Genomic DNA, 21690 nt, shown 5'->3' with positions numbered 1-21690 from the left:
AAAAAAAAAAAAAAGACTGTGCTTCTTCCATTATTCTTTTTTTTTAAGGTTTTATTTATTTGTCAGAGAGAGAGAGAGAGAGCAAGCACAATCAGAGGGAGTGGCAGGCAAAGGGAGAAGTAGGCTCCCCGCTGAGCAGAGACCCTGATGCGGGGCTTAATCCCAGGACCCCAAGATCATGACCTGAGCCGAAGGCAGACGCTTAACCGACTGACCACCCAGGTGCCCCTTCTTCCATTATTCTTGATAGTTCTTAATAACTGAAGTTTTATACTAGATACTCCTGTTTATTGATCCCTTACTTGATTGTAATTCACCTTGTTGCAATTCATTTTTTATTTTAGAAAGATAAGCATTCAGTCTTAACTGCCTAAAATACCAATACATGTGGTCATTATTATTAATAGTGGGGAAATAGGTGATAGTTTGTTTTTTTTTTTAAGATTTTATTTATTTGAGAGAGAGCAAGAGAGAGCATGAGCAGGGAATGTGGGGCACAGGGAGAGGGAGAAGCAGGCTTCACAGGGAGCCTGACACGGGGCTTGTCGAGGGGCTTGATCCTAGGACCCTGGGATCATGACCCAAGCCAAAGGCAGATGTTTAACTGCCTTATCCACCCAGGCAACCCATGATAGTCTTTATTCTTGAAGAGTCATATATAGCACTTAAGTTTTATTCTAGAACTGATTTTACAGATCATTCAAGAAGCTCTAAACTTGATTTAATCAATATTGTATAACTAAAGAATTCCCCCACCAAGTGACATAATAAAAATACTTACAAAGTCTTCCTTCTTCTCTTCCTTTTGTAAAATAAATTTATCACAGGCTGGTGTGTTGGAATCTGAGTTTGAATCATGGCTGCACCATTTTCTAGCCATGTAATCTTAAGTGGAAATAGAATGAGTATAGATAAGCTTCAGAGCCTAGCTAGCCTTTCAGAAAAATGACTCTGGACTTATTCTACTAGGTTTGAAGCACACAACTGGAAATTTCACTCTAGATTTCAAGAGTCTATTTTTGTGCCTTCAAACAACAAATCTTCATAGAGTAATGAAGCATCTACTCAAGAGCAGACACTGGAAATAAGACACAGTTCCTGCCCTTGATAGAGCTTACAGTCTATTCTAGTAGACTTAAAAATCTTAAAAAAAAAAAAAAAAAAGACTTTTATAAGATATCAGGCAAGGGCGCCTGGGTGGCTCAGTTGGTTAAGCGACTGCCTTCGGCTCAGGTCATGATCCTGGAGACCCTGGATCGAGTCCCGCATTGGGCTCCCTGCTCGGCAGGGAGCCTGCTTCTCCCTCTGACCCTCCCCCCTCTCATGTGCTCTCTCTCTCTCATTCTCTCTGTCTCAAATAAATAAATAAAATCTTTAAAAAAAAAAAAAAAAAATAAGATATCAGGCAAAACTCTTCACCCTCTTCTGTGTATTGAACAGTATGATTTTAGTAAGAAAAAGAAGTATTAACATACTAAGAAATAGAAAACAAGTATATTTTCAAGAAAAATAGTAAAGTTATTAGAACATTTTCTGTAGCCTCATGAGGCAAGTTTTCTGTATATAAGTACATATATAACTTAAAAAGGATCAAGTGACCAAAGCCCATGAATGCATGACAGAACTTGCTGCTGTTTGTCTGAGTAACCTTGGACAGATCATTTTAACTTCTCTGTGTCCTTCACCTGTCCTTGGAGGGAAAAGATTTGTTTATCAAAATGATGTGGACGATAACAGATGATTGCAAAATACTTTTGAAACAAAATTCTATCATGACATCTGATCCAATACAGCATCTATAGGTGATGATTCTCTGTTTTTCAAAATCAGGTATCTGGACCTCCGTCGATTTGGATCTGTTCCCCATGGAGGTTTTGGGATGGGATTTGAACGCTATCTGCAGTGCATCTTGGGAATTGACAATATCAAAGATGTTATCCCTTTTCCAAGATTTACTCATTCATGTATTTTATAGCCGGAAGCCTGGTTAAGGAAAATCACCCCATGCCAGAGGTACTGCACATGAATATGCATATAGGAGAATGCATGTTTGAATTTTAGAAATGGAGAAGTTTTCGGTATGTGACTGTCATGCCATAAGGTAGAGCATATGAAAAATAGAAGTGATCATAATTTTCTTAGAAAGTTGAGAGCATTTCACGGAAAGATGAACTCCCTCAAAAAGAGGTACTTGTGGCAGGTAGAATCTCAAATCTGTTATGTCAATTAAGAAGAAATGAAAAGACTGAACTGTGGTCTCAGAGTCCTTTCAAACTCTCAAGACAGGATGAGATAGTGTATTTTAATTTGTCTTTAATCATTAGATCACTGCCCTGTGTGGCCTTTGAGAACCACTAGTAGCTAAAAAGAAAATGTTGGATCTTTTTTCATGTGCCATTTAACCTATGATAAATGCCCATCTTATTTTCATCACTTTACTAGACATCACAGAAGAAAATATTCCTTTCAGGGTCCTAACTGAGTTAATAAAGTTACTATTCTGAATTGAAATCTTCTTTCATCAGACTGGGTGAAAAAAGTGACATTTAATAACTGTTGATCTTTAATTATAAAAGCGAATGAGATGCATTAATTATCTAAACTAATGACTGTTATAATTTGTTTATAGTAGCTGTTTATAACTTCTCTAATAACCAATAAAATAGATTTTTGATACCTATGAAAGAAACATTTTTAAATTCCATTTGGCCTTTTCCCAGTGAAATTTGGAAGAAAGGTATTTTCAATGCAAGATGAGGATGCCAATATAGCTAAACTTAAAGGATGGGTAATTCTGGACTCAAAGGGTAACATCGTCTATTAGAGTTTTTGAGAGGATTGCTCATTTGGGAGTTTGAGACCTGACAATTGTAGCGCTTTATGCATATGATTTTGGACAAGCCACTTAACTCTGTATGAGTTCATACGTCATTTTCCTCAGAGTTGATATAGCAGTTACATGAAAGTGGTGTATGTGTGTGTTTAAAACTGTGAAATGCTACACAAATTGTTTTTAACTCTTTTAGTCTTCATTAAGTTACATATCTATGACTTACAGCAAAGTTGTATACTCAGTAGAGTTTGTATGTATCAAATAAGGGTAAACGGCATGCATGCCTACATAATCAATTTTCTGTGTCTCATTAGATAATTTATCTTAGTTTATTTCCTAATGAGTGTGTATGTGCACTTTATTTCATCCTAACTCAAAGCAAACAACTGAAAATAACTGCAGAACCTTAGAGCTGGAAATCACAGAAGTCACTGAGATGTTCTCCTGACCAAACTTCTGCCCGATGCAGAGAGATCCTATACACCTGGGCAGCCTCTTCTTGGCAAAGTGCTCGGTATCCCACCAAATAGCTCATTCCGTTTCTGCATCTCCCTAATTGGTAGCATTTGCTGAGCTAAAATCTAGTTCCCTAGAACTTTAATAGCCTGGGCTTCGATACCAAGTTTAGGACAGGACAAAAGAGGTAATTAGGGCTTTCATAAAGCTTGCCTCAATCATGGGTTAGAGAGATAAATCCATTTGTTTGTTCAACAAATATTATTTGAGCTTATTCTATATGCCAAGAATTGTGCTAGGTGCTAAATAAATGATAGTGAACAAAACAGAAATGACCCCTGCCTTCATGGAATTTATAGTCTGTTAGAGAAGATACACAATCAGTAAGCAAACAAACGTATTATTTCAAAATATGACATAAGCTATAAAATTTTATAAAGAGCAGGGCAAGCATAGATAAGCTTGCTAGAGAAGGCATCTCTGAAAAGGTGATCTTTAACCTTAGGCCTGGGAGATAAATGCAGAAACCATTCTAAAACATTCTCAGCATCAGTGTTGATTTGACATTCAGGTCTTAATACTGTATTAATTTTGTGGAGTGAGAATCACAAACACAGGCCCCCAACCCGGAGGCACTAATATTTTCCAAGGCTATCAGGAATCATGTCTCCAGCAAGTCTTGAGGAACCAGCTAGAATTCTAATGTCAACGTGATGGTGGGGCCTCCTAAATAACAGTGGTGCAAAAAATAGTGAATCAGGAAAACCCCAGGTTCCTATCCCATGCCGCCACCGATGTAGCTGTGGAGCACTGGTAAGCAAGACCATCTTTGTGGCCTCCAGTTATGTCACCTGTGGAACTGTCCTTCCCAAGTGCATCAACTCCAAGGATTCTTCTTCTGTCTCTTGATCTTTCAGGAATCTGTGCTGGAGATAGTCACTAAAAATAATTGATTTAGAGTCTAACCTTTACACTTTATTTTAGTACACATTAGGTCTCCGAAAATGTACCATGAAATCAAATCACTGAAAGTCTTACAATAGACTTTTAAGTGTGTTCCTTGTGTGTGTATGTGGGGTGAGAGAAGGTTCTTCTCAAATAAACCTTGTTCCCTGCCTTTTTGATAGTCTTCAGCAGTGTATTTCCCAACTTTCATACTTATTCATTCTTTTCCTCTACATTTGACCACACAACGAGTATCTAGTTGAAGCCAAACACTTGCCACTCATAAGAAGCCTAAAAATTTACATCTTTGGCTCAATATTTTTATTTTACCAATAATTGAACAACAACAAATACTGGTGTCAGACAAAGATGATGAAAATGCCAAAACTAAGCAGCAACAGCAGGAAAAAAAATTTAAAATGTCCATTTGTCAGCTAGTATGTGAATATCGAAATTCTACGGATAAGCAGCATCGTATAATTGTGTGTATAATGAATAGAAGTGTAGATTTCATAGTTGAGGACTGCCTGTACTATACTAATATTCTTATAGGACTTAATTTGTGAGAGAAAAGGTGATTTGAGGGTGTTAATTTTTATTTGAGTAACCAGTTTCCAATGAGGGAAAAATCTGATTTTCTGTTTTCCCAAGATTTCCAAACATCTCAAAATAATAACCCCAGCCACCCAAGAAAGAGTGTATTTTGAAACTTAGAAATGGTTTTTCCATCATTAATTTCCATTCTCATTTCAAATTTTGAAGTAGGTGGAGAAAAATAGTTACTTTCCATCTGGCTGTCCTCTTGCCTGGGGAAGTTGTGCTGTCTTTTTTTTTTTTTTTCTTTTTTGGTCTGACAAGAACTTAATTGTGTGAGTGATCCATTCCAGATCTAGACATAACTCTCCCACCCTCTGACTCAGCCCAGAGACTAACTATCACAGAACAGCAAAGGAACTGTTTGACCTTTTGTCCCTCTCAGACAGGATCTGCCAGAAGCGCCCCTCTACAATGTTATACATTCATACTCTCTATAAATTGAATCTAGACATTCAGGCATGACTGAACAGGCATTGAAGATGCAATTGGTGAGATGGATTAACTCTACTCTTCTTTAAATCTCTTGTTTCAGATAATTATAGATGAAAGATGCTTATTTGGATTGGATTGCTATTTATTCATATATTTATTTTAGTAAGTGGTGAGGCAAGAACATAAAAATGCAGAGTTGAAAGACAGATTGGCCTGGATTGAATTGATAAGAAATGTGTGGAGCTTTTTGGCTTCTGATCAATATTTGTATTCAGTCTGCAATCTAAAGTATGTATAATAAAAAGAAAACAGGTGGGAGTAATATCTGATTGTAGTTTCTTCCCAGTGTATAGCCCAAATTAAAAGAAAAAGCATTAAGGACAGAAAATAACCTTAATCACCCGACACCAAAATGATTAATAGGACTTAGCATAAGATCTTATTAGATCATGGTCAACACGCCTCTAGAAACCTAGACATTCTGCCATTACTAGGAGCCCTGGGTTGCCCTTCTGATCAGCTAAGGCTACAGTTAGCTCTTATGCAGTTTGGTTTGAAGTCCAGTGAATTTACAGCCATTATTAGCACACCGTGTGGGAGTTCCTAGGGGAACTTTATGAAGAAGTCAGGAGTTTAGGTGGTTCCTAAACTGTCATTCAGGCAGCTATTGAATTAACATAGCTCATGACTCTTCAGTAACTTTATGCTACTTCTTTACTGCTCATAATTGTTATCATTTGAACGTTGCTTTACAGTTTACAAAATGGTCTGACGTACTCACAGTGTATTATAGACCTTGTTCTTTTGTAGCCTACTATGCTTCAAATTCATTTGATTTAATAAAAGATTCATTTTTTTGTTACAAAGATTGGTTATTAGAATTCCTAATATCAAGGAAGAGTAAGACTGCAAATAAAGTTCACCACTCTTAGCCTCCAGAGAAACTGAAAACCCAGAGCTTTGTAGTAACCAAAGAGTTTTGCATCTTCAGCCCCAGAGTTTAATGGACGTGTTGCAAAACACACACTTTGGCCTCTGATGTCCTTGTTTTGCACAAGGAGAAGAGACTTAAGAGTGTGCAGGGAAATGACGATTGAGTTCCAATGCATTCTAGTAAAGAGAAACACTGATAATGGAATATAGAGCCCTGGACCCAGCAGTGTACTTAAGCTTGCTATGCCTCATTTTTTTTTTTATGAGTTTATATTCCTATTTGCCTTACCTTCCTCTTAGGATCATCCTAGAATATACATAGAAAGACAGATGAAAGAACTTTGGTGGGGATTATTAATATCCTCCCCCAAAGTGATTAACCTTTGATATGTCAGGATGATGCTCTGAGAATAGAAATGTGGTAGGCCCATCCAGCAGAGGTTTTTCATGCTACACATACACATAGAAACAGCTAGAAGTGTGTTTTGCAGAACCTGGGCTATTTGCAGCTGTGAATCTCTGACTTAAAACCTCTGCACACTGGCTCAACAATAACCGCTTTGCTGTTTTCGTAGGATCCTGGATTTGAAAAATCTCCTAGAGATCTTATTTCTTTCCCTGTCTGTGATGTATAAACTGTCCTCTCCTGTATTTTCCCAGCTCCTGGTAGTTCACCCCCTCACTATCCCTTAGGTGAATAGGAGCTCTCCACCTAAGAGAGAACTTTTCCTATCCTTGGAGAACTCTGACCTGATATTACCAAAACCTGTGTAATAAGTTAGAAACACAGCAACACCATTTCTTCTCCCCAGCCTTCTCTTCTCCAGGATAGAATCTCTGAAGCTGCTCAGATGGACAGTCTGCCCTTCTCTGAATGGCTGCACCCCACTAGGGTTATTCATCAGGCGGTGGATCCTGAAAATGGGCCTTTCTCTTGGCAAAAAGGCTTCCCTCCACTGTCCACTCAGCCGCTACCCAAGTATCCTAGGATACGAGTCTTGATATTAGAAGAGCTTCAAAGTCTCCAGTGCCTCCTTGCCGGCTGTCTTACAGCCTGGAGAGGTGTAATAACTGCTGAGGAGTCCTAACTACAGTTTCAGAATGTTCAGGGCAGTCCCAACCCCCTTCATTTGAGGATCGCAGAAATGGATTTGGGACATATACACATTGGTTGTTGGAGAACAATACATTTTTTCACTGAAGATTCCCACCAATACACATTTTCTTTGCAGTGCCCCGAAAGGCAGGAACTCATTCCTGTACAGTTAGGATACAGTGATCTCTTTAAGTGTAATTTCCATCTTCCACACACTGCACTACAGGTTTTCACATCAGGAAACTGTTGGGTCAGGTTCCTGCCAGAAAATGTGGTAGATGTTCAGTGTCTTGGGAAGGGTATTAGACATAGAGGGAAAAGACTCTGATTTAAGTCTTGACGTTCTACTTTTGAGCTGTGGGACCTTGAGCAATTTATTTCATGGGTTTGAATAGGCATCTGCAGAATGAGGGTAGTCCTTATCGTACAAAGTATTATGAGAAACAAGGCTGTGTAAAAGGGTTTCATAAACTGCACAAATAGAAGATCTCCTGAGGGAAACCTTTTCAAAACTCAAAATCTGTATGAACTAAGATGTTTATTGCATGTTAAATGAAATAATTTATAGCCATTAAAAATTATAGAAAAAGTGTTAAAATGTTAAATTGTTGTTTGCAGTTACAATACTGTAAAATCTGTGTATGTGGACTAGAAGCATCTGGGGAAAAAATGAGATCAGCTCTTTCAGGGCAGTGGAACTGAGTACCTTTTTCTTTCAAAACCTCATTGGTGTTACTCAGTTCAGTAAACTTCCTGAGCACTCACTGTGCCAGGTCCAGTGCTAGACTCTGCGAAGACAGAGATAAATAGGACGTGCTCCTTGCCTCAGGGACTCCCTTGCGTGCAGTCTTTGTGCACTGTGAATAAGAATCACCTGGGGAGCTTATTAAAAAATTCAGATTACATTGGTCCTACCCTAGAAAGTCTGATTCAGTAGATGGAACAGCCCACAGTTTGCATTTCTGAAACAGTCACCCTGGGTGATACTAATGTAGGTGGTTTAATTCCACTCTGTGAGAAAGCTTCAGTGAGGTTTTAATATTTTTACAGTAAAAGATAATAATTACACAAATCTGCTCATTGAAGAACATACTATGTTGGATTGTTCTGCCTGCACCTTTGAGCTGGTTTTTATCCCTCTGTTTCAAGGAGGGGAAGCCAGCCCACAGAGTGATCTTACTCTCAAACCCATGTCGCATGAAGCCTACCACACCTCTTGACCTAGGATCTCTTCCTCCGTTTCTTGTCCACTACCTCACCCGTGGGTTTTTTTTTTTTCTTTTTCTCCTATGCTTGTGTTTCTCTGCCACTCTGATTCCTCCTATGCCCAGTAATATATCAACATCCAGATTTTTCCCCTTCATTTCTCCAACTTACTCCCCAACCAGGTATGTCAATTTTATTGAAACAAGCAAACATATCTGCTTTACTAAGTTGTTCTGGAAGGCTCTTATGTATACGGTTAATGTTTTTCAAAAACTTAGAAGTGGTCTATTCATTGATCAACAAGCACAAAATTACCATATGTGGAAACTTTCATGTTTTGGTGCTTGACTGTCATTTAGCTCTTGATTAGCTTTCTTCCAGTGAGTTAGCAGCCCTCAACAGATTCCTGTCTTGCCAATCGAGTTAGAGTATACCCTGCATTCTGATGCAGCACGACTTGTCTCCACATGCCTGTGAATAGGCTCGGGTGGCTTTCTGAGTCTACACACCTGTCACCTCTTAGTCACCCAGAATCAAAATATTACAACTCTAATCACACTGCCTGAGGCTGCGAGGCTTTATTTCAAGAGGGGTGACATTCCAAAATGCAGCTAGGATTTCTACATTTTCACATGTTTATATTACTTGTACTTCAAGATACCGATGGTTGGACAGTGGCTTCCAGACTCACTCCTTTCATTATGCTCCTTCAGAACCATATGCAAATACTGGCCATCTTAAACTGTCATTTGTCTTCTGTGCCAGAACAAAAGCTCCGTAACACAGAGGAGACTGCATCCATCTTTTTATCTGCAGTGCCTTGGAGAGTATCTGGCACATAGTGGGTACTGATTAAATAACTCTTGAATGAATTAGGTGTCATTGAGGTGTCCAAAAAAAAAAAAAGAGGAAATATGTCCATCAGACCAAAGGAAAATATTCCTTAAAAAGTAATTCCCAAACTGGCTTTTCCCTCTTTCTGTGTCTGAACTATTTCATAAATTTTTAAACTAGCCCTTTCAGCTTAAAAATCCAAGTCTGGAGCCACTGCCTGAACATAGAACAAAGAGTCAGGAGTCAAAAGTATTTATGAGTTCAGTTAGTAACTGTCCTTAGGAGCTGTTACTGAAGCTGAGTTTCTAGGGCATGGTAACTTAACAGACTTCTCAAGAACATTGCTCTGTGGTTCATCATTATATAACCAGCACCTAGCCACGTGCCGTGCACACAGTAGGTGCTCAGTAAAGAATGAATGAATGGCAATATACGTTAAGAAAGAAAAAAAGAAGAAGAATGTAGCAGGAGGGGAAGAATGAAGGGGGGGAAATCGGAGGGGGAGACGAACCATGAGAGACGATGGACTCTGAAAAACAAACTGAGGGTTCTAGAGGGGAGGGGGTTGGGAGGATGGGTTAGCCTGGTGATGGGTATTGAGGAGGGCACGTTCTGCATGGAGCACTGGGTGTTATGCACAAACAATGAATCATGGAACACTATATCTAAAACTAATGATGTAATGTATGGGGATTAACATAACAATAAAAAAATTAAAAAAAAAAAAAGAATGAATGAATGTATTTGATTGATGGAAGAAATTCAGAAGCAAATACCAGATGAACTTAGAGTTGCTTAGATTTTCAGTTAGTGTTCTCTGCCTTGCTTTCCAAATCTAGACAGGCTTCTTGTCTCCAAATTGAAGTAGCTTAGGTCATTAGTTCAGCAAATGTTAATTAATGCTAACTCTGTGTGTCCCTCTGTGGGGCACCCCAAAACAAGCAAAACCTAAGATCTTACAGTTTCAGTTCCCATACAGCTGGTTGATAATTCCTCTGGCTCCCACCATCCTTTGAACATACCTTTATTATAACAACATTGCCCACACACTGCTATAGACATCTGCCTACCTATTTCTCTCCCCAGAAAGACCCTGAACTTCTTAAGACCCTGGTCTTACTCGTCTCTGTGTTCCTATGCTGAACTTGTAGTAGGTTCTAAGAAAATCTTCTTTGAGAATTTAACAAGGACATAAATGACCTTTCCTAAGTAACATGTATTCGGATATATAGTTTGTATTTGGATAAAAGTATATGCCTTTCTAAGTGTTTTCAGAGTTTCAAATGATGGGTACTGGCCACGTCCTGAACGAAACAAGATTGGTTTTCTTGCCTCTCTTAAATACTTTTCAAGGTGGCTTAGTTATCAAACCCATTCCTCCTCTGAGAATTCCCCCCCACCCCATCCTAGCCAATGGATTCCCAGCAGACATACTGGGGACAGGAGCTTCCCTTGCTGATTGGATGAGGGGTGGACACACCTGACCAAAATGGGCCAGTCTCATTTTCTCTCAGAAAAATGGGGTTAAGAACACTAGAGAGTCTGGTGGTTGCTTGAACCAGGAATATGTAAATTTAGGAGATGTAGGCCAACCATGTGCCTCAAGAAACAGAGAAGGCAGTCTGCAGAAAGAAAGGCACATGCTCAGAGATGAAAAACCATATGGTCTGTGAGAGAGACAGACACACATATACAGACTGGCAGCCTAGTTTTTGCTATATTTAGTCCTCAGTTGCCAACCTTCCTGAGGCTAGATTATTCAACTTTTTCTTGTGTTCCATGGGAGATGCCTCATTTTCTTACCAATAAATTCCCTCTTTGGGCTTAAGCAAATTTAAAACAGTTATCTGCTTTTACAACTGAAAAGAAAACATTAATACACTATCTGACTTATGGAAAGAATTGTCATTACTTTTTTTGATTTGTAGTCTCATTACCTTTTAGTCATACCCACATATTATCCCAGAATATATGCTAATCAGGAAATTATGTAGATGAGAAATTCCTGATAAATAAAATGCCATAGGAGGGTAGGTGATTCTTGATTCCCTAAGTCATAAAAGCAGAAAACATGAATGGAGGCTTTTTTACAGAGAGGATTGGACAAATATCAGACCTTTCTTGAACTACAAAATTGGATTAGAGAGGTTTTGAAGAACCAATACAATTGGCAGCTTTGCAAGACATCTATTTTTGAAGATTCTTTCCAGAACTGTGTTAAGAATGGCTTTTGTCATGAGCCTTCACTGTGTTTCAGACTAGCCAAAACTGAAAACTGTAAGACACTAAAAAAAAGCGTGTGTGCCTAGAGCGACCCTGACCCTGCTGCTGGCTGGCCGTAAACAATGAGAGTAAGATAAAAGATTTTGCTCTTCAGAAACAGTTCCAAATGTGTGTAGAGCTTTGTGTACCACATCCATTCAGCCCTGGTATGCCGCATCCTGAATTGAGTCCTCACTTAAAATCATCACTTTGAAAACATGCATGGAAAATAGGGAACTGTGGACTGCTAAAATCGTCATTTGGTTCAGGAAAATTTTTCTGAAGAAAATCTTAGGGCTTTTTCCTAGAATGTAACAAAAATGTTAAGTTATAGTGATTACTGCCAACATATTTCTAATCACTCTAGGAAAAGAAAACAGCAACAAAAAAGTTTCCGGCTCTTTCCTCAGTCAACACTCTGGACCTTGGAGAAGCTTGCATGTAATTTGACTGCAACTACTTTCCTTTTTTGGTTAATTGTGTTAAATGTGCCTCATAACTCCTAATCCCATTGGGACTGTCATTTAGAAGGGGCTGGGGGGAAGCTATTTTAATTCTGGCTTTTGTTTCAGCCACTAAGTGTAATACCACATGATTGTTGACCCAACAGTAATCCAGTTAAAAAACAGTCTTCAGAGTTACTGCATCATCAAAATTAACCCTGATTACATCAAATTATGTTGAAACAGACCACAGCTGTTTGCCCTGTTGAAGCAACTGCTTGAGAGCTCATCCAGAAGATACAGCTTGGTGTCAGGAAGATACATTTTGTTTTTTATTTTTGTTTCTCAACACAAATGTAGGAGGGAAACACTCTGTTCTTCCCAGAGTTGCTTGGTGGGAGTTGAAAACTTTGTGATACTCCAGAATCAAAAATCTTCTTGATTCCAAAATAGAAAAAAAAATGAGACCTTCTAAGGTTTCGGTTTTCTATAGGAAGGATGGAAGAAGGAAATAGAAATCTATTGAGTATGCTCTTGTCAGCAAAAAAGAAGTGGAACTTACTACTACAAAGAAGGATGGTGGGACTTTCTGAGATAGGCTGTATGCAGTTGTATGCTAAGACTGGCTTGTACCAGCCCATGAGAACAGATTGTGGTGAAAAATTTTGCAAGCTGATTGTTTAAAAAAAAAAAAAAAAAGCATTATTAAAATTAAATAATTTAAAATGGAAAGTAACAAGTATCGGAGAAGATGGAGACAGATTGGAACTTCCATACGTTGCTGGTAGTGTAAAATGGTGTAACCCACTGCGGGAAACAGTTCAACAGTTCCTTAAAAAGTTAAACGCAGGCGCCTGGCTGGCTCAATTGGTAGAATATGTGACTCTTGATCTCAGGGTCATGGGTTTGAGCCCCACATTGGGTGTAGAGATTACTTAAAAAAAAAAGTTAAACACAGACTCACCCTATGATCCAGCAGTTTGACTCCTAGGTATATACTCAAGAGTAGTGAAAACATACATCCACACAAAAACTCGTACAGGGATGAATGTTCACAGCAACATTATGCATAGTAGCCAAAAAGTGGAAACAACTGAAATATTCAACAACTGAAGAATGAATAAAATGTGGTATCTCCAGTCAAAGGGATATTATTCAGCGAAAAAAGGGAAGAACCAATGGATGCTACAACACAGAGGAACCTTGAAAACATAGAAAGTGAAAGAAGTCAGACACAAGAGGCCACGTATTGTATGATTCCAATTACATGGAATATCCAGAATTGCAAATCCATAGAGACAAAGTAGATCAGTGGCTGCCAGGGGTTTGGGATTAGGGGAACGAGGAGTGACTGCTAATGGATATAGAGTTTCTTTCTGGGGCAATAAAAATGGTCTGAAATCAGACAGCAATGATGGTTGCACAACTCAGTGACTATACTGAAAACCACTGAGTTGCACACTTTAAAAGGGTGACTTATGGGGAAAAAAAGGATGACTTATGGCCAATGAATGATAGGTTAATAAAAAAATTAACTCATAAACTTACAATTAAATGTTATAATAAAAACGGAATAAGTAATCAAAATTCACTAGTTACTAATTATTTCACTACATTTCACTGTTTGCTCTTGGCATTTTTTTCTACTGTATATGTTGGAAGTACTAAATAATGATGTATTACTTAGCATCTCTTAACTGTTCATACACATAAAGTTGATAGCTTAAAATTGGTCAGGGAGGTGAGGAGGTATAATATTTGCACCACAAAAATTGTCACATACTACAAATCAAGGCCACTGCCGCCACCACCAGAGAGCCAGTTTTTAAACATTTACCAGCACATCCCTGGCTGTGTGGGTCAGACAACCATTTTGGGTAATTGGTAGAATTAGTTAAATGAGATGGTCTCCTGTGGCCTTTGGATCCCCAACAAAACAGAAACTAGCAAATCTGCAAAGCCACTATGCATGCACTCGGTGCAGAAGAAAATGGCATTTCTGGTCACCTGTTGGGAGAAACCCACTTTGACTCAGGGGACATGATTTCTCACATGTGTGGGTACAAGGGGCTAAGTGACAGCACCCCTGTAGGACTGTCAGAATGAGGCCAGCTATCAGATAAACCACAAATGATTTACTTCTTAGTCCCAGAGAGGAGAGTATCTGGGGAGTCTACACAACAGTGTTGGGGTTTGGAAGCCAAGGGTTAACAGTTACCTCTCTGGAGTCAAGAGAGAAATCAAAAGGTCTAAGGAGCCGATGTTTTAGAAATTACCCAAGGATTTCAACCACCCCTAAAAGTGAAACTGCAAAGGATTACCTCCACCTGCTCAGCCCTTCCCACAAGGCCAGTCCCTGCGGATTAAACACTCCAGCTGCTTATAAGTATCTTCACAGATACTATTTTCTGGTGTGGATGGATCAGAGACTCCTGGATGCTCCAGGAGTCCACCGCTCCCACGTGCCATCCTTTAAGGGTTTTTTGTTTTTTGTTTTTCATTCTCACAACATTCTGTGAGCATTGATTGTGTGCCTGATACCATGCAGGGAAGCTTCAGGGATATAAGAATAAGGAAGACACACCCTGCCCAAGTATTTGCAGTACACTGTGATAACCTATACAGGTGCAATGTGAATTCAGAAAAACATGAACAACTATGCTGAGGAGTGGGGCTGGTGAGTTTTAAGGAAAGGGGTCTTGACATATGTTCAAGATCTAATGCAAGGTAGGAGTTCTCTCTGAAGGAAGTAAGGGGCCATCATGGAAAATGTGGTTTGGAGTACGAGGGCACTTTCTCAGGCACTTGACAAGTCTTTGTCCTTGGGAGAATATGGTAACTGCAGCATGATCTGTGAACGCAATGATGTACCACCCTCACCAGTGTCAGCAGAAATGTCTCAGAAGTCTAACTGCCCCAAAGCAGCACAGGTTCTAGTTTCTTACAAAGGAGAAATTGGGAAACTGGACTTGCTCAAACATTTCCCTATAAGAAAGTTTATTTCCAAAATATCTTCCACTGGGTGTAATGTCAAACAACTTCAGTTTTTTAGCAGCTGCAGACAGGGAGGAAACCCAATTAGGTCTTCAGCCACACCCCAAGCCCACTTTCAGATCCCAGTCCCCTTCATATGCCAGAAATGGATTTGAGTAGGTCACAGTAATTTGATGGAACCAAATGGGCTCAAAGCATCCCAGGGTTAAAAAGGCACACACCTCAACATTCATGAGAGTCCAGTGTCCTGAAAGTCACTAGCTGAGGTGGCTCAGCTGGCCACACTGACCTTGGCAAGCAGTACTCAGCTCTGAAATTAACCTGTCAACTAAATTGAAGGGGAGAAAAGGCAGCATGGCTAGGACACAAACATCCATCCCCCACCCCCAGTCCAATCACTGACGTCAAGACTGGAGTGGGTGGTATTAATCACGCTAGCCTGGTGTGCAGTTGAGGACAACTCTCCTTCCAACCCGTTCCTGGGACCGTTCCATCAGCTATGCACCTGCCACTGGCCACAAACCCTCAACTCCCAGACAGGCACGGATGCAGGCTGTTGCTGACGACACTCAAAGCCAGAGTGCACCCTTTAGAACCCAGGCTTGGGGGTGGGGGGGGAGGAGGGAAAGCAAAACCTTGTGCCCATGTTTTCTTCCCAGGTGTGCGGTTCTCATCTCTGCAATGCTTCCTCCAGAGGAGCTCTCGCCATAAGATGGTCATTTCCTGAGGATTTAATGAGAAGATAGAATTAATGACCCAAAGCGCTCTTTGCAGCCAGTCGTTAATTCCCCCCAGGAAATACCCATGGTCTTTAATCAAAATTGCCTAAATTATAGACTAGTGATGCATGTCCTCACAGGTTTGGGGGCTGGGGTTGGGGGGCTGTCATCCCTACTGGTTCCAATAGATGGCGCCTATCATGCAAATAAATCACTCCTAATTCATTTTCCACTTCTCACCAGCGAAAACCAGAGGGCATTAAAAAAAAAAAGACGGCGGGGAGTGGAGAGGACTTAGTGAAGGCCCAGACAGGAACGTTCTGTCCGAGGGCTGTTCCCAGGCCTGGCACACACCTCAGGCTCAGACTGAGCCACAGCAGCCAAGAACCTCAGCAGCAGTCCTGCCTCCTATGTGTGCAGCCTGAGCTGGGTGCTGGCAGCTAAGTAATGATAAAGGTGGGGTGGGGGGCCAGAGAGCACCAAGAAGAGCCCCTTTTTTCTAACTTTTGGGAAAGAAACGGTGTGTTCAGAGAAGACTTCCTGAAACTGATACAAGTTTTCCCCACTATCCAAAAGTTTGCCTTACACCCCTTCACTTTTACAAAAGACCCACATTACTACTTGGTTTTGCCCACCAAAAGAAATTCGAGGAGGATTTTCACTTTTAGGAGATGTTAATTGCTTCTTCACTTTACCCCATGTCAGCTTAAGGGGAAGTTTCATGGGAAGGGACCACTTTTGGATTGCTGGGAAGACCTGTTACTCTGTTGTCTTTTGAGGCCCCTCCTGCCATTGGCTCAGAACATCACACTTTTCTATATCCACATGGAATTGTAAATAACGGGGAGCAGAGGGTCTTTTGCAAAACAACATAAGACCCTCAAGAGCTTCTGGCAGAATGCAGCCCATGCAACTATCAAAGGGTATGTATTAGAAGACTACTCTTCTAGAGAAAGATAAGGCATATGTATGCCTGACTTGCATCATACACCTCAGCTGCAAACCATGCAGACTGCAATCACTGAGACTTGGCACCATGACTCAGATGTGAATGAAGTCAGATTGCTTTATTTTGGTTGGGAGTCACCGCCTCCTGATTGATTTGGCAGACTTGACTATTTTGATATTTGTCTCAGAGGGTTTCAAGATGCTCAAAGTAAGAGGTTAAAATGGCTGTAATTCTAGTAGTGGCCCTTCAGTGTGGCTTAAAGATTTCTAAATTGGAAGGCTAAGGGAGCTCTGGTCCCAGCCATAGCCTGATGGTTCCGGCTTTACATTCAATCCAGCAGCTCACTGGATAGTGAAGAAAGTCAATGAAATGATGGGTGCAGGGAGCTGATCTCTACCTCTCAGGATGCTTAGAAAAGCTAAGCATATAGTAAAGGATTAGCATTTACAAACTGATTGAAGAGAGTGAACTTTCTCCAACCCAGGCAAGATCTGTAAAACCAGAACAATGTCCAACAGCTTGAAACAACTAGCTTTGCTGCACAGAGACAGGAAAATGAGCAAAATAGCCTTGGTCTTAAGTTGTATGGGAAGTGTGAGATGCTGTTTCTCCCACTCATCTGCCCCACAGCACAGCACCCTATGATGAAATGGGTTACTATCCACTTCTCAGAGAAGTTGGGGGAGGACCTACCTATTAATGCTGCTCCTAAAGGTACTTTGTGAGTTGAAAAGAGCCCCGACCAAAGGTGGGTGTTTTTTTTCCCCCCTCCATCCTCCCCCTGAAGTACTGAGGTTATCAAGTGTGTGCTTACACATACTTTATTTCAGTTAAACCTCACCACAATGCAGTGAGAGAAGTATCATCAGATTCCAATTTTCATATGAGCCCCAGAGAGGTTTTATAACCCGTGTCAGTGATTTGGACTCTGGGGAATTTTAACCCCAATTTCTTGTTCTACACCACCTTGCCTTCTAATTCACTATGAAATAGATTGACTCACTTTCACTTCGATCCTGCAAATCACACGAATTTTCTTCTCCTGAATTGTTTTTCCCAGAGGCAATGCAGAAGCCAGCTGGACTTTATTTGCTGGTAATAAGAGGCCCCCAAGTTGATCGGTAGACACTAAAGCAATTACCCCACTTTAAATAGCAGATGAGCAAGACCACCCTCACCACACCCCCAGCCACAGCATTAGAAACTTGCCGCTCTATTGCACAAGCTTTGGGACTTTAGGCTATCCGCAAAATGGGAATAATACGGCTCGCCCAATTTGTAGATTTGTGAAGACAGTCATGTAAACAAGGAATATAAAAGCGCCCAGCACGTAATAGTCTCTTTGCTTCTCCCGCCAAGGGGGTGCGAGAGTTAATGAAACTCTTGCTGGGAAGCGGATCACTAATTTCTGCCAGAACCTGACCCACTGAAACCTGAAACTCGGAATGGATAAGAAACGCGAGCAGCCCTTGGGTCCCTGCCTGACGACCCTCTGTGAAAAATCGATTCGCGATCGAGGGCGCGCAGCCCCTTCCCTTCACCCCACCCCCACCAGGGGCGCGGCCGCCTCCTGCTTGCTGTTGAGGCTTGGGGCGGAGGGGAGCAAGACCAGGGGGTCACGGCTGGCGGCAGGCTTCGGCGACCGAGCAAACCCCGGGCCTCCCGGCTCCCAAGAAGCGAGGCGGTTTGCGTCTTTGAAGGCGGCCCGCCGGGGGGCGCGGCGGGCTGTGGGCGTGGTGAGCGCGCGCCGCCCTTTTTCCTGCTGTGGCGCTCCCACCGCGGCCCGGCTGGGAGTGCGCGCGGGCGCGGGCGCGCGCAGGGAGAGCGGGAGCGCGCGAAGCGGCCGAGCCCGCGCCGCGCCGCCTCGTCGTCGCCCCGCGGCCGCTGGCCGCCCCGGCCCCTCCCCTCCCCCGCGAGCTGCGCACCGCCGGCCGGCTGACCCAGCGGCCCGCGCCCGCGCCCTTGTCTGCCCGACCCCGCGGCGGGCTCCAGGCGGCCGGCAGCATGAGCGGCGGCGGCGACGTGGTGTGCACCGGCTGGCTGAGGAAATCGCCCCCCGAGAAGAAGTTGAGGCGCTATGTGAGTGCGGGCGGCGAGCGGGTGCGGCGGCGGACGGCGCGGGTGGGGGGGGCGCCCCGCGGCCTGCCCAGGGGCTGGGGGCTCCGGGAGGGGCGGCGCCGAAGGGGAGGGCGGGCCCTGGGGTCCCGGGGGGGCGAGGAGCGGCCGGCGCGCCCCGCGGCTCGGGGCTGTGTGGGGCACCTGCACACCTGTCACAGGTGCGCCGCGGAGGGGCGGAGCGGGCGGGCGGGCAGGTTGAGGCTGCGGCTCCCTCTCCGCTGGGCGGGCGCGGCGGCGGCGCCTCCCCAGCCAGCCTCCGTGTAAACTAAATACGGTATTGAAGTTTGTATTGATTGTTTTTGGAGACCGAGAGAGTTGATTCCCGGGGCTTGGGGGACCATCGTAACCCCGGGCGGCTTCAGCCTGCGGGGCTGGGGGAGTGGGCGGGAAAGGGGGGCGCAGTCTGCGGGGCGGCGCAGCCCCGTCCCCACAAAGGGCGAGGCGCCTCACACCCTTTCCCCCTTGCCTTTCTCTGCCCGCCCCTCCCGGGTGACCGCCTGCTTCCTTCCAGTCCACAGCCTCTGCATCACGGGCAGCGTCAGCGGCATGTGCAGCTCTTGTATTAAGTGACTCATTTGTTTGTCCCCCTTCTTTCCCTTTATTCTGTATGTCTCTCACATACATCCCCCCACCCCACCCCACGATGGTGACACTGCAGTTTGGTCTGGTATAACTGGCCCAGGTTTTGTGCGGTCCTAGGTACCTGGGGTCGGGAGAAATCCAGGTTCTCAGTTGCCAGGTGGTGCTCACCGACGGTGTTTACCGAAATTGCTGGGACAGCCTCTCCCTTCTGGGTGAGAAACTGGCAACATCGAGGGGAAGGTGGTATACAGTCTGGTGCTGACTGGTGAGGAGGTCTGGCTAACACTCCCCCCCTCTCCGTCCCGTGCCTTGCCTGATGGGGTCAAAGTACAAGATCGTGCTAATTACAATCAGCCCTGGGCTCTTTGCGGGCGTTTGGAAATGGAAGGTCGGTAAAAGGTGTCAAGGTCTCTTCACTTGCCTATGAAATGCCCTTGTTACACTGACCCTTGGTGCTGGACTCTCTGGGATCATTCCCACAGCATGAAAGTGAGCTGTTGCCTTCCAGCTGCAGTGCATCAAGGGAGCTCTGAATAGACCCTGCCCTCTGTCAGCTGCACCAGTGGCTGTCCATGGGGGGAGAGGCAGAAGCTTACCAGAGTTTCCTGTCTTGGCTCCCCTGATCAGAACTGAGGGACTTCTGGCCTCTGGATTGAGGAAGTGACATTCTGTTTTTCAAAGGAAGTGTTGTTGGGGCGTGCGAGTGTGTGTGTATGTATGTAGATGAAAGCAGGCTCTTATTTAAATCACTTGCTGAGAAGACTCTTAAGTATTTAACAATGACTTTTGAAAGTGGACATAGATTTAAAATACAGTAGGGATGAGGCAATGAAGTGTTCATCTCAGTTCTAAAGCTCATTTTTCAGGGATGTCCAGGTAGCCAAAGCAGTATAATTACTAAGAAAGAGACTTTTCCCCTTTTCAGAGTTGTATCAGCTCATTAGGAAAGGTGAATTTTTATATTAGGTTAAGGATGAGTAATTTGCTATTTATGTTTTTATAAATATAAAAACAAAACAAAAGAAAAAATCTTTGGCCCCAAAGAATTTCTGAAACTATTAGTAAAAGTGTAGTAACATTACCAGCTGGTGGAATAGAGTATCCAGTGAAAATTTTCAAGTTAGAACACTATCCTAAAGAACCTTGAAACTTTGTTTTTGATACAGTTTGCAAACAATTTGATACCTTGTCTGTGTTCGACTGATGACTACTTCAAGTCTATCACCTAGACTTTTTATGACCCATTTCTTTGGTATTTTTGTTCTCAAGCAACCTTAGCTAACCCCCCCCCCCCCCCCCCCCCCCCCCCCCCCCCCGCCAAACAAAAACAAACAAAAAAACAAGTTAGGGGGCTTTGGAGTCAAGCACCTTTTTCACCCATCTGAAGTACTGGACACCTTACAGTCGTATGATGACCTCAGCCTCTTTCCCATCATCTTTAGAGCTCCCACCCATAGACCTCTGATCAAGCTAGTAACAGCTTTTCTTAGGCTTCGGGGTGATGTGTTCCAGTGGTATGACTAGAAGTCTCCTCTACTGTGGGAGCTCAGTTCCCTTAGTTAAAACTGAGCTGATCTGTCTAACCCCAAACTCATAGGGTTAGAGTCTGCCTTTACATCTTACTTTCTTTTTGCGTGTTGAGAATTTTTGCACCTTGTTTTAAGTTAGAACTTTGCCAGTTCCCTCTGTTCGTTAGAAACAATCTAGGAGACAAGTAATTCCCAGCTCCGTTGCTAAACACCCCCCCCCAAAATAGCTGCTTATTCTGATGTATATCATAGGTGTGTGGTGTATCAAGCATCTGAGATAAAGAGAAAAGAAGGTAATGAAATAGATTGTAACTACTTATAATTAATTTTAAAAACTTCTCTCTAATTTGAGGAGGGGGTAATAAATAGGAAGAAAAACAACTTGAAAGAAGCTATGGCAAATGTTACCACGGATTAGATTTAGGGATTTATTTTTCAACAGTCTTTTCTAATTTATTAATCATAGGAAAATGTAGAGATCTATTCAGTATTGCTGTGCACATTGGGGGAATTACAAAAAGTGGCCTCTGGAAAATGGTGAGTATTGCCTCTGGGCCATCATGATACCTTTGTAGTGGGAGGCTGGCAGAAGGAACAGCCCTCTCATCATGCTGTAGTATGCCTGTATATGAGTGTGTGTGTGTGCATGTACACACTGAAGGCTGAAGACACATTTTCTCAAGGAAAAACATTTTATGACCTACACTGCTCTAATTTTCTATTAATTTCACTGGGTTAATAGATTTAGGGGAAAAGACTGGT

General features: G+C 42.6%; 2 protein-coding genes across 3 annotated transcripts in view; both read left to right on the top strand.

Moving 5' to 3' along the window:
- The window catches only part of NARS2 (asparaginyl-tRNA synthetase 2, mitochondrial), a 132350-nt gene extending 122583 nt beyond the window's left edge, over positions 1-9767 (top strand). For both annotated transcript variants that reach the window (XM_032427025.1, XM_032427026.1), the window contains one exon: positions 1831-9767. In XM_032427025.1, the coding sequence (XP_032282916.1) occupies positions 1831-1975 (145 nt within the window). In that variant the 3' untranslated portion in view covers positions 1976-9767. The remainder of the gene's footprint in view (positions 1-1830) is intronic.
- Positions 9768-18625: 8858 nt separating this feature from the next.
- GAB2 (GRB2 associated binding protein 2) overlaps positions 18626-21690 on the top strand; it is a 184278-nt gene continuing 181213 nt past the window's right edge. The window contains 1 exon segment of the mRNA XM_032427087.1: positions 18626-18778. Coding sequence (XP_032282978.1) covers positions 18704-18778 — 75 coding nt within the window. The 5' untranslated portion in view covers positions 18626-18703.

This window comes from Phoca vitulina, unplaced genomic scaffold (genome assembly GCF_004348235.1).
Source record: "Phoca vitulina isolate PV1807 unplaced genomic scaffold, GSC_HSeal_1.0 scaffold36, whole genome shotgun sequence".
Classification (NCBI taxonomy): Eukaryota; Metazoa; Chordata; class Mammalia; order Carnivora; family Phocidae; genus Phoca; species Phoca vitulina.
Note: the sequence above shows the minus strand (reverse complement) of the source record. Positions and strands in the feature narration are given on the sequence as shown.